Source organism: Canis lupus, chromosome 13 (assembly GCF_011100685.1).
Source record: "Canis lupus familiaris isolate Mischka breed German Shepherd chromosome 13, alternate assembly UU_Cfam_GSD_1.0, whole genome shotgun sequence".
NCBI lineage: Eukaryota > Metazoa > Chordata > Mammalia > Carnivora > Canidae > Canis > Canis lupus.
The window spans coordinates 13,027,622-13,047,411 of NC_049234.1; the positions used below are offsets into that span (position 1 = coordinate 13,027,622).

Genomic DNA, 19,790 nt, shown 5'->3' on the forward strand with positions numbered 1-19,790 from the left:
CAGGAGGGATAGAACACGCATGTTAAAGATGTTGGACAGAGAAAATTTGTCTTCAAACAAAAGAATAAAGTCAAAAGTCACAAGTGTGGTGCTCTGAATTATAAGCACTGCTTTGCAATCTGCTTCTCAAGTTGGCAACTCTAGATAGCTGAGAGATATCCCCTGTTTTTTATTTATTTAATTATGGTTGGTGATTCTCATGAGCAAACCAGGGGATGTTTTTCAATAAAATAATGCACTTTGTGTTAATAAAACTTAAGCTAATTTTCTAGTGATATTATTTTCTGCTTATGTAGTATTTTTTAAATTGAATATAAAATAATGAAAATAACCTATTTTTAAAGTTGTCTACCATTTGAGTCAGCTGGGAGGTGGAGAAAGAGTGAATTCTTAGGAAAACACTGATCTTTGAGTTAGGAAAAAACATCATTATTTGCATGTGTTGGAAAGAAAAACAAAATCTACACCCTTTCCTGTCCCCTGTCATTCACTGGAAGCTCATAGAAACAAGAGATAATAAGCTACCAGAAGAAGTTTACCGTGCTAGATACTGGAGGGAGTACTGGGAAGTAGAGGAAGGAGGGTTGAAGATCCTGGGTGTGAAAAAGGCAAGAGCCAGAGAAGAGTCTGAGATAAGAAAGGGCCCTGGAAAGATACATGCAATCGTTCCCAAGATAGGGATTTGCAGGAAAAATTTAAGAAAGTGCAATAATCCTCTTTTGTTATCCCTTGGATTAAGGTTTTTGTAAGAAGGAAGGAAAGTGATACAAAGAAGGAGAAGCATAAGAAGTTGAAGGAGAGTGGCAGCCTCCCTAGCTCACACATGAGATGATGCTAAGACCAGGGTTTCAGAAATGGAAGTAAACAAAAGCTTCCCCAGGAATTCTGAAAACTTAAGAAGGGCCCAGACTTTCCTCTGAATATAAGATGAGGCTCAAGCCTTTTTATTCAGATATTGAAGAATAATGACATGATAAGAAATATACAGATGACAGATGTTATAAGCTATGGGAGTATAAACACATTTTCAATTGCCTTAACATCATAACATCTAATACAAAATAATGTTAAGTCCCAAACAGGAAATCCTAAAAAATTATGTACTAATACCCATAATGATATACTTATTTAAAATATGAATCAATTATGATAGAAAAATATGCTAATCCTTCTTCAAGTCTGTGCTCTAAATTGAACAAATTAAAAATATGCAACAAATTTGTCTAATTGACATGAATTAATATAATTTTTTGAATTATTCAATGATATGATCAATATTATTATGTTATATGTTCCAAACCAAATAGAATTCTGAGTAGTAAGTTTGGTTAATTTAGCTCCCACATTTATGGGACATTATTACATGATGAAAATTTTATTTTGAATAAATCATATGCTTTACACTAAAATTACTATGGCAAAACAAGCTGTATCATCGAATAAAGGATATGATTTCAATAGCACAACAAAAAACTCTGCAAAGTATTCTAAATATAAACTTTTTTTAAAAAAAATGTGTAAGTCATTGTTTTGGGCTGAATTGTGTTCCCCTAAAATTCTTCTGTGAAGTCCTAGCCCCTAGTACCTCTGAATGTGCCTGTACTTGGAGAAAGTTTCTTTAGAGATAATTAAGGCAAAAATGAGATCATATGGGTGGTCAAACATGACTGATATTCTTTCAAGAAGAGGAAATTAGGAAACAGAGGAAAGACCATGTGAAGACAGAGGGAGAAGACAGCTAACTACAAATCAGGGACAAAGGCCTCAGAAGATACAATCCTATTGACACCTTGATCTCAGTCTTCCAGCCTCCAGAACTGTGAGCAAATAGATTTCTGTTGGTTAAGTCACTTGGTCTGTGATACCTTGTTATGGCAGCCCTGCCAAAGTAATACAGTTGTAGTAAAGTTGTGTAGTCCAAAATAAGGTAGGATGGCCCCACGTGAAATGTTTAGCCCTTTACATTTGTCAAATAAAATTTGTTTCCTTCTCAACTTTTAATAAATACTAGTATTAATTCAATGAAGAACCTCTTGAACTATGAAGGATTGTGTTATGATCATAAAATTCAATCATCAGCATAATTCTGCTACCTTTATGTTTTCCATGTGAATAAAATGCTTACAAAGTTTCCTTTTTTTTTAAATAAAGGGATTGGAAGATGGAGGGAGTAAAAAATATAATTGGGAAATTATATAAATACTTCCATTTCAATTTATAAATAGCAATCCAATCATAGACTTGAAGCTTCATTCTTTTAACTCTTCAATATTTAATATTGTAATCTTTCATGAAATACATTATTTGATCAGTAGCACTGATTAAAAAAAAGCTCAACTGGCCAATCATTAACACGCATTAATTTGACACAGCCTTTTTTTTTTTTTTTTTTTTAAGACCTAAGTTATGTGGGTGGTGTGCTTAAGTCTCTCAGGCTGTACTACAGTATAAATTCAAATGTGTTTATAGCACTTCTGCCTTTTGAAATAAAGCAGGACACACAGACCCTTTAAAATATAGGACAAGTAAACTCATTAAGTTAAAGGCCACATGTTCATATCTCAGTAGTGTATATATGTATATAAAGCAAATGCATATAAAGCATATGTATATAAAGCAAAAAAGGTCCATCTTGCATATCTCAATAGCCCTGCCAGAGCATTAAACAAATAGAAAATTAACTTGAAAGCAGCCTGAAAGGTTAAAAGGGGCAGTCTGAAGCATTCTTGGCTCAGTAATCAACTATTTCAATAAAATGATACACAAATTTGGTAAATAAAGTGGATAATGTCAACTGTTCTTTTAGATAATATGTATTTTTTTAAAGGTAGAAAAATATTTGTAGAGACCTTTCAAATGTAATTTTGATAGAGTGTCCAGGTTCAGCTTCAATCACCCACTCACAATTCAAAGAGTCTTTATAGTATCCTGGCCATCCTGGTGAGAGAATCAATCCACTGGGAGCTGAGAAATGGCCGCCACATGGAGCTGAGAAAATGAAATCAGAGAACCAGTGAGAACAGAAGCTTTAGAACAAATTGCAGAGATTATTATTAGTTCCAAGTGTAATTTTTTTAAAAGAACCTCTGCATGTACTTCAAAAATGCTCTTTAGTAACATTTTGAAAGTAAAACTAGATCCAGTCCTATTACTGAATGATTATTTTCCTTAGAAAAAGTAACTGAGACACGGCATGTCTATATCCTCTGCATGTCAGATAAACGGATCATCCTCAAGTGTCCTGATGATGTGCCTAAAATGCATTCTTGTGTCTCCGTCATTTTCACATTCAAGGCTTGAAAACAATGTAAATTGTTAGCTTTAATGTCTCTCTCTCTCTCTTTTGTTTTCTGACACATTATCAAATACTGCTCATTGATGCTACACACTGTCTAAAACTCTAATCATACTTGTTCCAGAATCCCTACCACAATTTGGGCCCCCACTGATTGAGCCTCTTCCCTGATATTTCCCATCCCCTGATTTCTCTCTTGCTTTAGTCCAGCCATCAGAATAATCTCCTTCAAATTACAATTTCATTATACCATTCCCTTCCCTAGACATCTACTTTGATCCCTTTTCCTTTACATTAGCTTCAAATCCTCAGTTTATCATTTCAAGTATATAATTTTCTGCTTTTCTCTAAATTTACAGACAATTGAAATCATAATGATAATATTGTAATTCCAGTAGGTCCTGATTAGGTATTTTGGTATAAACACCTCATTCTGGAGATGAAGAAACCAAATCCAGAGAAGAGGTACTCCCCAAAGTTTACAAGACTTATTAAGGTCTGAGAAGTTTTGAGGTCCTTTTTTTGTAAAAAAAAAAAAATGACTCGAAAATACTTCTATTCTCCATGCGATAGCCAGAGGTTTTTTGTTTTGTTTTGTTTTTGTTTTTTTCAATTGCATTCTGACCACACACTTCAATGGCTGTTTTCTGTGTTGACCCAGTAAGGTCCTGAATGAACTAGTTTACCGTCTAGCCTAGACTCTGAACTTCTTGACTTGACTCTGCAGCCCATGTATCAAGCCTGCCTGTACCTTCAGGAAGTATGCACAGAAAATATAAATAGAGCAAAGAGTATTGGAATTACTGAAAATTATCCAGGAAGGGGAAAAAAAAAGATCAAATGTATACTGTATTAGCTTATCAACATATTAGAGCCTATACCCAATAACTGTGTTTTATCTAAATCACTCCACTTAAACTTTATCTCGTGTGTTATATTTGTGTTGTTTACTTGTTTCTTTCTGTTTTATCTTGCAAAATTTCTAAAAGCTATTGCTCCAGACCCCATTTTTACTTGTTTTTATTTTTAAAATAATTTGGTATAACCTATAAACGAAATAGGAAATATTTACAAATTGGCCTAGGAATCCAGCATTACTATAAATATCCATTAGAGAATATTTTCATGTTAAATTGCCAATATTTGTTATTTGCATGAAGAAAAAAAAAACCTTTCATATAAAATTAGATTTTCTTCCTTAGTAGAATTTAATTTTGTTTCCTAAAAAGCTTTCAAAGGAGACCATTTTCATGAGGATTATTTACTCTTCATTGTTACAATGACTCATAATTAGGTTTCCTGTTGGGTTATTATGTATTTCAAAAATAAAATTATGTGCATAATAGCCACTTAAATTACCATATTTTAAAGACAGAGTAAAGTATCTTAGTGAGAGAAGGTCCTGGAAATATGGAGAATCGACAGAAATCCTTAATATGTCACGGACTCATTGTTTTAGGCAAGTATTTGTGCACTTCAGTCTAATCATCATTAAAAGAGGTAATCAGTCATAAAATTAACAATTGAGTAACAGGCCATAAAGGATTAAAAAGTAAAGTACTAAGTAAAGCCTTTTAGCTGGTCCGTCCATCTGAAGTGTGAGGGAGGCAGTTAGGAGGGGTCTTTAGAACAGAGGAGTAACTTAAAGATGTGATTATTGTTTGTTCCCTGAAAGGATTTTCCTGAACTGTGACCCTACTCAAAGGTGAGTCTTCTAGTTAACTTATGACATATTCTGAAGCAGCTTCTTTCTCTTACATAAAGGGTTGAAACTCTTCACATTTATTATTCCAAAAGTATGGGAATAGACTTCATAAGAGAGTGTGAAACCTAAGATGCTCAGTCCAGGTCAGTCAGGAAAAGCCTTATGGTCACAGTGACTGGCAGACACAGGGCAGGGAGATGTGTGCATGGAGAAGCTATAGTGTAGCAACAGCAGCAAAGTATGGAGTGGGCAAAATGCAAGAAAAAAATAAGAGGAGATCAAGTATGGAGAAAAGAGATGTAGAAATCTGCCCAAAGCAAAAGCAGTAAGAAATATAGGAAAGAAGAGACAGAGACAGAGCGCACGCTTTTGAACAAAGAACAACTAATAATATTAGTAACAAATATTTGAATTTGTAAAGTGAAAGTTAACTGTAAAAGGAATAATAAATTAGCAGCCTAAACCTTACAACTTTGTCATATCAGTGTACAGCTTATATTAAACTAATAATTTTCTTTAAATAGATTCGCTTATATTTTAACTTAAAGACTTTTTTAGACTTGCTCTAAGCAAAAATATCTATGAAATCACAGTTTTAATAGACTACTGATTTTTTTCCCGAAATGCTTAAAAATAAATATGTAGCTATTGAAATGTAATAAGTGTTTACACATTTAACAACTAAAATAGATTGTGTACCTTCAGGTACAAAGGCAACACAGTTTAAGACACACTTCTATAAAAGACAGTAACTATCCTTGCCTGAACAAAGAAAACTAGAATATCTATAAAACAGAAAGGAGATCAAGACCATATAAGGTGTTTTCAAAGTCCCATTCATTCATTCATTCATTCACTCACTCATCATTTACTCATTCATATTTCATTCATGGAGCAAATAATTGTGTGTTAAGTATGTGTTCTGTGTGGTTTTTGTACTACTTTTACCAGTTAACATTTATTGAATCTTTCCCATGTGCCAGGAACTGTGTGAAAAGTCCCTTGGATTATCTTATAGAATGCTCAAAAAAAAAAAAAAAATTCCAACTGCATTATAGATAAGAACATTGATATGTAGAGAATTTAAACAATTTGCTTATGTGGGACCAAGGCAGGCCACCCCAAGATTGGCCACATTGGCATTTTAATTATTTTAAATAAAGGTTACTGAAGAGACAACCTGGACAAAAAAGGACACTTGGATCCTTCTTGGTCTGCCTGAAAGCAGGAAATAAATCTCCCACATCAAAGATATCTTCCCTGTTCCAAGAGGTAAAGAGACATCCTATCACCAAAGATGGGAAATTTAGAGCTAAGAAGGCTGTGACTTTTTTTTTTTTTTTTTTTTTTTTACTAATTTACTACTGTGGTCCAAATTCTGTTTAGATTTCTTACCAACTGAAGCTCCTTAAGTTTTCTTTGTCCTGCCAATTCCTCAAAGATTCATTACCTCTTTGTATACGAAGTGTAGGAACTACCTGCCTTGCTCATTTCTTTAGGTTTCAATTTCATTATTGGTCTTCCTTGGGCATATAATAAAACTTTTTTTTCCTCCTGTTAATCTGTTTCAAGTAAATACAATTCTTAGTTCAGTTGGGAGACTTTGATTAGTAGAGACAAAAGTTTCCTTTCCTTCACATATCAGCCAGAATGGATTTGAACAGAAGCGATTTGGTTCTCGAAACTTCTTTCCAAATGCCATTAAGTAATCTTTTTCCTTTTCTTATAGTGCTCATGTGCAAGAGACAGAAACATAAAGTAATAATGTCATAAATTCTATTAAAAAGATATGTCCATGGGACAAGGAGTCTGGAAGAGGACATGAATTAAGGCTCCATGCAAACCTAATAGGTTTAGTGAAGACAAAGATGGATGGCTAGGGGGATAGAATGTCCAATCCAAAGATTTTTATTCTTGAATTTTGTTTATTTATTCATGAGAGAAACACACAGAGAGAGGCAGAGACATAGGCAGAGGGAGAAGCAGGCTCCCCCCAGTGGAGCCTGCTGTGGGACTCGTCCCAGGACCCCAGGATCAAGTCCTGAACCAAAGGCAGACGCTCAACCACTGAGCCATCCAGATGTCCCCAACCCAAAGATTTTCTTTTTTTCCCAAAGATTTTTAATTCAAATTTGAGATTCTAACAACCCCATTTTAAGTGCTTCTCCAATATTATTATTTTTATTTCTTCATGTATTCCATTAATTCAATAAGTATTTGTTTAGTTTCTGCTATATATGTAAGATACTCTGCTAGTTGCTGAAATTTAAAAAACAAATCCATATGATATTTTCTCTGCCCTCAAGAGACAAGTATTCTACGTGGATGTAGGTACTCCGATTTTCCAATAGGCACAGCTAACATGCAATGCATGCTTGAGCTGGGTAGGCAGTCTGGGAACACAGGGAAGAGACAGGTAACATCCTAAAGACCTTAGGAAAGAGTTCTTGAAGGTGATTTTGTCAGAAGTGAATTTAGATTTAGAAAAATAAGTAGAAGACAGGGGGAGTTGCAGTAAGAGCAGAGGCAGGAAGTGAAAAATACTAATGTGTGTGAGGTAAAGTCAAGTAGTTCTTTGTTTCCAAAGTGTATAGTTTGTGGAGGAAAAAGGAGAGCACTTATGGTTTTATGCAGTGGTTATTGCTTTTGAAAACTTTTAAACCTTAGTAGGTACTCAGAGAACTTGTTAAAATGCAGATTTCCAGAAGGCACTTCTAGTAGTTATAAAGTGGGATCTAGAAAGCTGTATTGTTAACAAGACCTTACCCCACCCTGACCTCATAGGTCATTCTGCTGCTGTTTGCCCATAGACCACTTGACAAAACCTAAGATGTGACTGGTCTGTGGCTTCATGATTCTACTGGATGATATCTCAGGAGCCTGAGATAAATAAGTGATTTGCATCTGTTAGTGTAATATAGATTGTTGCCTCTTACCCCTGCCCCCCATTTTTAGCAATTAAAAACAGGACATACATGGTAAATGCACGGTAGACATAGTTCATTTATCTACATTTATTTTTCTAAGATCTGAAGAAAGTCTGTTATAAATAATTTGCGTTGGAGTGCTGACTCATTTCTGTGTTACTTTAAGTAGAACAGACAAATTCAAAATACCCAATATGTTTTAAGACCTGTATGAAAGAGTCAAAAGTGCTTCAGACTGTATTCAGATAAAATTCCCTTGAATAAAAAGGCCAAGGAATTTTAGTGTTCCACAGCAGGAGATGCTCTTTCATCTGAGAAGTGGCAGTTAGGTGCTCAGGGGATAGTTGGGGATGGGAAGAGCTGGGTGTGATCTCTGGTGGTTGGCTAGAAGTGATTTTAAAAAGGGAGTACTCTAACATTTCATCCATTAGATAGCCTTTCTGTAGAGCTGTGCATGATAAAATCTAGATAGCATCTCAAGGATTATCAAACAATGATGGTTCCATCCCCAGTCCCTCCCCACTCCCCCTTTTAACTTGCTTTATGGATATAGGTGTGGTAAGCAATCACTGACTCTCTTTAACCTCTGCACTGGATGATATTTCAAAGAAAATTAGGAGATATCTGTTGGGTCTGAATCTAGGATAAAAAGAGGAAGCCAGACACACAAATTAAAAGGCCAGGGTTACAGAGAAATGATCATAGTTCTGCAGCTTCTTCCATTGCTATGACCCCTTGATCCCTTCTCCTGTACTCAGCTCTACAGAGAGTGGGAGCAAAACCTTGCCGATTGCTACTGCATCACTTTCCCTACAATAGTCCTCTAGGAGAATGGAATTTAATACTATGTAAACATGTAATTAAAAGTGGGGTTTATTTTTAGACGTACACATATTCTTTCAATGAGAACCACAAATAAATTCTGATCTATGTATCAGACTGTTACTCTAATTACTCTTTCAAAAAAACTCCCTCCAAAGAGAATGCCATGTCTGTGAATGAGAAGGTTTTCCTATCCTTTGAAGCTAATTGAGTTCAAGAGAAAACTCCTTATTCTCAAAGGGAAAGTTTGTCAGGCATGTGGATCCAGTCTTGCCTTCAAACAGTTCTCCAGGGACTTCAGTCCCATCCTATTCACTCAAGGAATTTTCTCAGATATCCCCTTAGAGAGTAGGAAGGAGAATGAGCCATAGTTATGCAGGGAGTTCTCTGCTAAGGGCAAGGAAGTTCTTGCTTGAGTAAGCATTTTATGGTACATTCTGAAATTGATGTAACAAAACCAGAAATGGGTTTCCTTCCTTCCTTCCTTCCTTCCTTCCTTCCTTCCTTCCTTCCTTCCTTCCTTCCTTCCTTCCTTCCGTCCTTCCTTCCTTCCTTCCTTCCCTCCTTCCATTGCCTTCAAATATGCACCACTAAATCTCCACCTCCTTAAAAAATGTTGAGCAGGTCCTCTAACATTTTCATCACTTTCAATATTAAAAAAAAGTTGGTCCTGTCCAAAATAAAATTATCATCTTATCTTCTCCATGCATCCACCCAAGGTGTGTCTCTCAGCAATGGTCAGAGAGGCTTGGAGGATAGGGAGGAGGGTGCTGATAGAGGACCAGCACTTGCTGATTCATTCATTCCTGCATTCACTTCAGCACTGAGAATAGTTTCCGCCTCATCTTATCTCCTTCCTCTTCCTTTTAGGTCCTTTTGCCTGTGGTGTGTTAGGGCTGGGATGGGACAGATTGTGCTGTCAGTCCTTTCTTGGCTATTGCCGTATCTCTCGTTACTTCTGACTGTTCCCTGATGCCTTCCATTGATCAGATATGGAAAATGTTTGTTTTCCATGAGAGTAAATGAGTCCTTTGGAAAGGGAAAGAGTGTGGAATGGTGGATTCTCAATGTAAAATTCCCTGATATAGGAGAAAGTCATCCTTTTCCAGTCACCTCTTGCTCCCATCCCTGGCAGTGTACCCGATGATCTCAGGTGGTTGGGTTTCCTTCACTTGGTGGCCAAGCTCCTGGTGATATTCATTTGTGCACAGAAAATTCACATCACTGACTTGCCAAATTTTTTGACCTAGACAGCTTTCTTTCTTTTCAATCTGTCAGCTTTCACCAATTTTCTTCCTCTTGATCAATCAGCACGGAAGACAGATCAGCAAGTACTATACAGTATAATCAGATATCCACTTGGAAGTCCTGCTCCTCTTTCTCTGAGGAAACTCCATTCTCTATGAGAGATTCTTCTAAAGCTTTCCCGTCAACTTGGCTTGAAGAAAAAAGACTAGTACCCTCCTCCCTAGAGGGAGATAAATGAAAAACTGAACAACTTTGACTTCAACAGTTTCAGATAGATTGACATACATTGACAGATAGATAGATAAATCAATCTAGATATTTATCTCCCTTACTTTCTTTTTCCTGATTTTATAAATTGCAAATGGGGTACCTGAGGTTATGACTGAGAAAGATGGATCAGAACACATTTAATTAGCCATGAAGAGGGTATCTAGATTTCTATTATTATTATTATTATTATTATTATTATTATTATTTTATATTACTATTTTATAGAGTGGATATTGTGACTTTTTTCTCCTTATTTGGGTGTCTAAGTTGCTTATACCAAAGGTACAGGAAAATCTACCCTTATATTTTATTTGTCAGACATTTTGCTCCTAATGTTTTTCTTGTCAGTTGGGGAGGCTACAATGATAATATTATTAAATATTATGAGACTCCACCAGGAAGGGGTAATTTTTCTTTCAGTTAGTTTTAACTTGGTGTCTTAATTAAATCAACAGCTTTGAGCCAATAGCATTCATCTGACTCTGCCAATGTATTTCATTAAATGTAATCCTCTTTATCTATAAAGCAGTCCAATGAATGTATTATATCCTAATTATATTCAAGAACATGACCATGTAATCCAGAAGGCCAATATTCTATTTCCATTTTTGTTGAAAGGATTGCTTTAGATCAAAGAGGACATTGCTAGCTACAGTGCAGAGAGCAGGGGTGATAAAAGCCAGGTAAAAATGAGGAGAGATGCAGATAGTGAGCATGCATTAGAACCTTTCTGAGTCCCAGGGGAGAAATGATTTATGAAGTAATTAATCAATGGGCACAGATGAATTGGACAACAAATCATTTCTACAGAACTGAATAGGGACAAGGGCAGAAGTAGCAGGACCAGTTAGGAGAGTGTTGCACTAATTTGGGCAGGAGATGATGATTGCTGGGACCAGTATGTCAACAGTGGAAGAAATAAGAACTAGATGAGTTTTGAATATATTTCAAAGGTAGAGCTAACAAATTTTTCTGATGGATTGTGTATGGTTGTAGCAGAAGAAAGGAGTCAGAAATTGCTCCAAGAGTTTTGGTGTGAATTACTGAAAGAAAGGAGTGCTATTAATGATGATGGTGAAACTCTGTGACAGTTGCAGGTTTGGAATGACAGAGGGAGATAGATCAGTTTTGGACAGATTAAATTTGAGATGCCTATTAAACATCTATGTGGATATGTTGAGTAGGAAGTTGAATATACGAGTCTGGACTTCAGGGTGAAGAACTAGGCTGGTGATGTAAATTTGAAAGACATCAGCACATAGATATTATTTAATGTTAGAGACTAGATGACAGTTACCCATAGAGAGGATGGATAGAGTGGAGATATTCAAGACCTACCTTGGAAACTACAGAGATCATTGAAATGAGGAGATACCAGGAAGAGAGTCTAAAATGAGCCTGAGTAGTGTAATTAATAAAGTGAAATTTAATAAAATGTATAATTTTTAGACTGTGTAACTTATTTTCCATGAACAGTTAAATGATTATAACTTTAAAGTATTAAGAAATATTTGACTTTAAAAAGTAAATGGTAGGTACTTCAGGCTTTATAACAAAATATTGAATACATTGTAGTCCAACTCTCATTTTTGTCCTGTAAATAAATCCTTCTCATCTTTCAGTCTACATAGTTGAATTCAGTAGCTTTAAGAAAGTGACATTCACCAATGAATAATAAATTCTCATACCCAGGAGCAGTTTCCTTCTATGACTGCACCAAAGATAGGAGACTTAATTTATGTCCAACTGTCTTGCTTTCTAAAACAGAAAACTCTAGATAACTTAGCACTCACTTCTTGACACCTAGAAAGAGAACTTTCTTGTTTTATTATGAGTCTCATGGCATGGTATCTTTTTCAAGTTCTTTGGGATTCATTCGCTGGTTTATTACTGGCAAATACTGAAGCAGGCATTCATAAAGTAGAAATGCAACCCGGAGATTAGCTTGAAAAGACATGTCAAAAATTTGATCTTTCTCCTTTTTCATTGTTTTAAACTAATGCATGATTCCTGATAATGAGGTAGAGAACTGTATTTACCAACCTTCCAAGGAGATAAAATCTCAACTGAAACTATTAGAATGGGATAAACTACTCTTTCCTGGGGACAGAGCACAGTGGAATGAGTAGGTCTTGTATTAGTCTAAGGGTTAAATGTGGAAGAGAGGAGCTACATATATGTAAGCAAGGGCATGGGGCTGAGAGAAGAAAAATAGGAAGGTAGAGCACAGCTTAGTGATGATAGGACTGTGTGTGTAAGCATGTGAGAGATGATGATGATGATGATGATGATGATGATGATGATGATGATTATGATGATGGAGATGATGATTTTTACATTTAACCATGGGAGGGTGGGGGATGGAGGAAGAAATAGAGGGAGATATGGCTTAGGAAGATATTCAGGAAGCTTTCTATTTACTGTACTATATAAAATGTTTATATCTTAACTCTTAAAGAAAGCAAAGCAAACAGCTCTGTTATTTATTAAAACTTCTTGAATAACCTGGACAGTGCCCAAGTCCACCTGAATCAGATCATACCACATAATTGAGCCATAGCAGCAGCTAGATTATTAGAAAAAAATGAATGCCAAATGGTGAAAAAGAATCAGACATGTGCAGAATACCAAAGCAAAGCCAAAAGGACAATATAGACACTACTCTGGATTGAAATGACAATCTGGGGAGAATGCTCTGTTCACAGAATAGGATGCTTCAGCCTAGACTCTAGGTGCTCGAGGATTGGAGTTGAACAATGTTACACAAATTCACAAATAGAAGGAACTTAAAACATTTTTTTCATGATATAACTATCTGGAAAGTAGTTCTTAGGTAAGTCCAAAGGATACCCAGTTTCTTAACTGGAGTTAAGAAACACTGGAGTGCTTTCTCAAAATGGAGAGGTTGATGTATAACTTCTGACCTGCTCCATTGGCCTGGCACAGTCCTCAAGTGATTGATTGCTACTGTTGGATTTCAAATTAAAGTGACCTTAGTAATCACTAGTTCAAGTCATCTTCCTCTTGGAAAATGCCCTTTTCTAGTGTGCATGAAGGAACTGTGATGGCTAATGGGAACACTGTCATCAGTGTCAGTGATGTCATTTTTGTATTATTTATTATTGTTATTATTGATGTTAAAAAGAGGGATGTTTATTTGTAACCATGTCTCTAAAAAAAGTGAGAAATCACATCTCTCCCTAGGAGGGCAGCTTGTTCTATTTAGCCCATCTAATTTGCTTCTGTTATTGCTTTGCTCCTGTAAGCATTTGAGGTTATGACTCCTTATCTATAGCAATGGGCATTAGCTACTATTTGTGGACACAGATCCATCGAAACCTCCATCTAATGGCAGTCAGGCTCACCACCCTGGAGGATACGAATATCCAGATGAATCTGAGCTGAGTGCAAATGCTGGAATGGCATTTTCTGCGTATGTGTTAACCTCTTAATAAATGGTTTAAAAGCAAGACATCCACTGGGCAAAGGTATGAACAGATGGGAGGATCAGAAGCACCTGTAACTGGTTCACATTACAATGGACTTATAGCCAATTGACCAAATGACCACACACATAAACCATATTACAAAGGGACCCATGAATCTAATGATGCTCAGATCATTTGAGGTATAGACAATAAGGCAGAGTTGTCTCAGCACTTTGGAGCTGGGCGGTCAGAATATGGTGGTCAGAGACCAGTGAGTTTCCCAAAGCCCAGTAAAGAAACCTCTCTGATACAAATATTGTACCTTGAGTTTTGCCTTCTGTATAGCAATATATGCAGAATGCTCACAAGGAACATTCCAGAAACTAGAAATGCTCTGGGATATTACCGAGAAAAAGATTCTAGGATTTGAGGTTTAGGGATGACTCCAGTTTGCATCGCTTGGTACTGTGAAGGAAATCTAGCTATACATTATATCCTTGAGAAAATTAAGGGAAAGCAACATCTTACCCATATTTCAGAAGATACATTCATACATCGAGGTGTGGAGAGAAATTGATCCAAACACAATAATTCTGTGTTCCTTTCTCCCCTTTTCCAAATTTTCAAGCACCTACGCTGGTCAAAAGGATGTTGAAGGAAACGGCGAGCCTCACAATGCCCTCAGAGACCCTTGAGAGAAATTCTGATCGTATTAGGAAAAAGAAAAAGGGTGTGGAAAGAAGAAAATCCAAGGGAAAATATTCTAAAAAGAAAATTGCACTTCCTGAGGGTTGTATTTTATGAGGAGGCTCACAGGTGCCCAACAGGGGTTTGGGCTGTGCAGAAAAAGAAATAAATGTGAGGCCAGAGGGGTCCTGAGGGGACAAAGAGGGAGAATGTTTATGCAGCTGTTATGAGTGAAAACTGGTGGAGACGGAGGAAGAGGATTTTTGAGTCAGTGGGAGCTGGGAAGCTTTCATGGCACATCATGAAAATCTCTCTGTCAGCCCATTAAGGTAGACCTATGATAACCATCTACACTGTTCGTGGCTGTAGGATATATCTTTGAAGGAGACACCATGCAGAGACTGGCCCTAGATACAGCCAGTTATATTCAGGCAACAGTTTAAGGGTAAGTGAAGAAGTCATTGATTGTCACACTGAGTTTGTGGAATTCAAAGTGAATGATTTCAATGCTGATTACAGGAATTCACATATTTTGTTTTCCATTAGTGAAACTGAAAGATCCCAAGGCTTTTGAATGCCTCTAATCATTCTTCCTCTTGAGAAGATTTGATCAACCCACTCTAGAGAAAGAGGTTCAAATTTTCACAAAGATAACTTAAATCTATCCTTGGTTAATGCATCAGTGGTGAACTTCGGGTCAGTAAATGAAATGTGTAACCCACTTCTGTCCAACAATTGCATTTAAGCTACCTGAAATGAATCCAAGTTCAGCTGTGGGATCATAGAACTGTATCAAATTATGATCTCATTTCTCTCTTTCTGCTCACCAACCCTTATTCAAGGACTATGATTGATCAAACATTTCCTTTCACTTTTTTTCAAAGATTTCCTACAGTTTAGGGTTGAAGATTGGTTGATGCAGGTGGATTACTAATTTGCCAATATGCCTAAATTTCTAGACAATTGCAGTAGATTAGTTGGGCGGGTGTGTGTGTGGAGAGAGAAGGCAATCTTTAAAGAGGTTAGAGCTTTGTGTTGTGTTATCAAAACATTTTATCCTGACTCCCTTGCTTTATAAATCCTGATGGAAACAAGCAACTTCCTACTTTCTAATATTAACACACAACAATCCATACATACAAGCAACTTTTAACAATACATTTAATTTTGGATATTTTGTATTAACAGACTAGAATATAAATAGTTATCTGTATTAATCAGAACATACACATGTACGTATTTCATCCATATAAAATATTTAATATGATGATAAAGAACATTTTATCTAAAACATCAAGCCTGTATTGAAGGCTGTAACAGTGCCCTAAAAGATAAATTACAATAAATAATAAGCAAGACTTCTCTGTCAAAATATGGAAGGTGTAAAGGACAAAGAAGACAGGCAGAGAGGACTCCCAGACATAGTTCTTTGAGTCAGTGGGAGAGACTGTATAGCAAGTTGGGGAATAGTGGAGGGAGAGGGGTGATTAAAAACAGATCAACAACAATTAAAGCATAAACACATTAGGGAAGAAAAAGAATAAGCTTTCCTCAGCTAGTCTCAGGCTTTTGTTGTTAACATCTAAGTAGAACTGAGGCAAAACTAAAACTAAAGGAAATCTTTACAAACCTTAATTAGAGTCTCAGAAATTAAACCAGCCAGAGTGAACTATACAGGGGTCGACAGCAGCCTAGTTTATTGGTGGAAACTGCCTGGCAACATGGCCTGGGATATGGCCTGGGATATGGCTGGTGACCTGACAAGTGCCACAGTAAAATCACTTCCAGCCCACTCTGATTCTGCTTTCCCTGTCCCCAACTTCCTCTCTCCTCCTCTTCCTCCTCCTCTGTTCTTCTTCTTTTCTTCTTCTTCTTCTTCTTCTTCTTCCTTCTTCTTCTTTCTTTTTCTTCTTCTTTCTTCTTCTTCTTTCTTCTCTTCTCTTTCTTCCTCTTCCTCTTCCTTTCCTCTTTCCCAACCTCATTCTTAGTCATGTTCCCACTTTGGGGTTAGATCCAGAAATTGGCAGGTGAGCCAAGTGTATGTAACTTCACTCAAACACCCAGAAAATAATACTCTTTTCCTTTGGAAACTTCACAAAGCTCTCTGGAAGATGCCTCAAGAGCCTATTGGCCTGTGCCTAATTAGAGTTTGGAATATTCGTTTCACTCATTTCTAAAAGTTAAAAGCCATTCATTTTTCACAGTGAAAAACTTGCTAAAATTGCTCTCAAATTAAGCAGTGATTCATAAAATGATTTGTTGAGGTCAAACTCATTATTTTTACCTTCTCATTCAGCTAGGAAATAAGCAGCCTCTAAGCCAACCCCCAAGTTAGGCAGGGGAAGATCCAAACAGCCTCAACAACTCCCTGGAGGTGGTCTCTGTGTCTGTTCACTGAACTGTATACAATAACCAGGGCAGAGGAGGGAGAGGCTCAGATCATGTCACTTCTGAGCTGAAGTGGCTTCCTGCTGGCCACAGATAATTTTAATCCATTTAGCATTGTTTACAAAGCATGCCATGCTCTGCACCCCACTGGTTAGTCATCAACCCCTGACCCTCTATCCTCCACTCCAGTTCATTCCTTTGTCTGAAACAAAATTTCTCCCATCTACTTTTCCTTCAAATACTAATGTAGGCTTTTCAGAATGATTCTCCAAATTTGAGTTAGGAACTACGATTAAAGGAATGAATGAGCTCAGGGACAAAGTATAATGGGGAAAAAAATGAACACCACTTTCCATCTTTCTTCTTCTTTCTTTCTTCTTTCTCTCTTTCTTTCTTTCTTCTTTCTTCTTTCTTTCTTTTTCTTTCTTTTTTTATTTCACCATTTATAATGCAACTCCATTATGTTATGTATATATATATATATAATAGTGCAGTCTTAACCATTGCCAGGGTAGCCTCTTACAAAGCCCATAACATCTGAGGTTTGGAAAAGAACAGTGGAGTCATCTGGTTAAGCCCCCTGATAATACAAATGAGAAAGTGATTAGAAGAGGAAGGAGGTGCTAGTTGAAGAGCTACGAGGAAAACATAATTGCATGGTCTGGGTTAGTTCATCATGAGACATTATGAAAATGTTTAACTCAACATAGGGTGGCATTTATAGGTAATGGCTGTATTAGTAAATGAAGTTTGTAATATTTCTGAAAATTATAGATTAAATATTCTCAATTTATCAGCTAGAAATCAAAAGAAAACGGCAAAAAAGCTTTCATTGTCAGTTTGGACACAGGTGAGAAGAAAAATTGGGCAAGTAAGAAAATGAAGAAATTCCTCAAAAAGCATCACCTATTCATTACATGATGATCTGTTAAAAGGTGTTTCATGGCTCTGGTTCATCTATCTATTCCTTAGTAAAACTTCTTCTATATCTTTTTAAATAAAATAGATATGTAATCTCAGGTACTGGAGTGGAAGGAGAAAAGTAGAATTCAGAATGGTAATTCTTATTGTGATAATTCTAAATTGAAGCTCCATACCTCATATAAACATTACCATAGATTCTAAATTGGTACACTATACATGATATATTTTAAGTAGGATCATTCTTTCTTTTTAGCAATATAATTTGTGACTTTATATGAGTGCATGTATTTAAGGATATAAACTTTCAAACATTGCATACACACACACAACACATACACACATTACATATGTGCATAAATTGCCCTGAACTTCCTTGACTACAACTTATAGAGCAAATCAAAATTGAAAAAGAAAAGGTGTTTAGCAAACTTTGCCCTCAAAAATTACACATTTTAAATAATGGCTGCTTTAGCATACATTGATTTATTGTTATTTCTTTATAGCAATTATTCATTGTTGACATTTTTAAAAAGATCTATTTATTTATTTGAGAGAGAGAGAGCGAGTGCTACAGGGAGGGACACAGAGACAGAATCTCAGGCAAAACCATCTCCTCCCCATACACACACAATACACTGAGCACAGAGCCTGCCATGGGGCTTGATCTCAAAAACCTGAGATCATAACCTGAGCCAAAACTAGGAGTCAGCTGCTTAACCTACTGAGCTGCCTAGGTTCCCCATTGTTAACACATTTTTAAAAATTAAGTATTTATACTGTGAATAGTTAAAATACCATGAAAAAAGGATGACTAGAGTATAAAGTATACTAAACTATAACTCTATAGTTAAAAAGAGAATTTGTACATACGACCAAGATTTACCATATCTTAATGTATATCTTTTAATAAGAGCTCTTTTTTTAAAGGGGACTTCTAGAAAAAAAAAAGAAAAAAAGGGGACTTCTAAGAAAGTTTCTAAACAATTAATTTTAACATGAAACACTAACTGTAATTTAACTACATATGTCTTATGTACAATATTAAATAATATTTTAAGATAAAGATTACAACAGTCCTGGTAAACAATGCATTCCCTGTGATGGTTTCTAGGGCACAATGATGATCGGGTTATAATTTTCACTGGCCATTGCACTTACCTCCACATCTTGGAATGGGTCCACTCCACATTACTTTTCCATCCATAAGGATACATGTAATTGTTTCTGTTCCCTGGGTTTTAATAAATCCTTCTTCACAAATAACCGAAATTGAACTTCCTAATTGAAAGTTGTCTCCAAACCGCCGTGCATTGATTGGTATTCCAGGATCAGGACATTCATTATGTCCAAATGCTTGAGAAGAGCAAACAAAAATATACAATCAGTATGAGAGGGATTCTTATATATTTGGGATGAGAAAAACTGATTTTAAATAAGATTATATTTATTTCTAGAAAAACTTTTATTAAAAAAATTGATGGTTCTCCATTGACACAATCTATTTGCCTATGATGTAAACAAGTGTGATTGTTTTAAAATAGTGTAATTATTTTTAAAGTATTAATTATATAAAATAGAATTGCTTCTGCTTATTTCTGGAGATCATTAGACTTAAGCTATGTAAAAATTTCCAGTGTAAACTGATTAGAATTCTAATTATTCTAAGTACAAAGCAGGTTGACCACTCTCATTGCAAACTTTTATTGTGATTCACTCATTGGAATGGAGAGACAGTCTTGTGAAGTTATAGTGAAAGGTTCCAATCTGGTATGAAAGTCTTAAAATTTTTTTATAATTTTCCATTAGTCATCTATTTTCTGCTATGTAGGAAAGGGAAAGGGAGCTAACTCTTGCAATTACCATGTTTCAGACAGTGATAGGAGATTTGGAAAAGTTATAATCTCATTTAACATTTAGAGCTCTAAAGAGTAATGTGAGATTCAGAGAAAGATAAGTAGCTTGCCTCAGGTCATAGAGATAGGATTGAAATGTATCCTTCAGTCTGGCTTCTCATTTTTTCTCAACAACATATTATATCTTGGGTTTTTTGTTTCAGGTCTCAAGAGAATGTGAATTCTTGAGTTCAGGGTCATTTT

At 35.9% G+C, this 19,790-nt stretch overlaps 1 protein-coding gene across 2 annotated transcripts in view; it reads right to left on the minus strand.

The window, feature by feature from the left end:
* The window catches only part of CSMD3 (CUB and Sushi multiple domains 3), a 1,311,859-nt gene that overhangs the window by 391,460 nt on the left and 900,609 nt on the right, over positions 1-19,790 (minus strand). For both annotated transcript variants that reach the window (XM_038555367.1, XM_038555366.1), the window contains 2 exons: positions 18,853-19,047; positions 2,850-2,988 (listed from right to left, as the gene is read on the minus strand). In XM_038555367.1, coding sequence (XP_038411295.1) covers positions 2,850-2,988; positions 18,853-19,047 — 334 coding nt within the window. The remainder of the gene's footprint in view (positions 1-2,849; positions 2,989-18,852; positions 19,048-19,790) is intronic.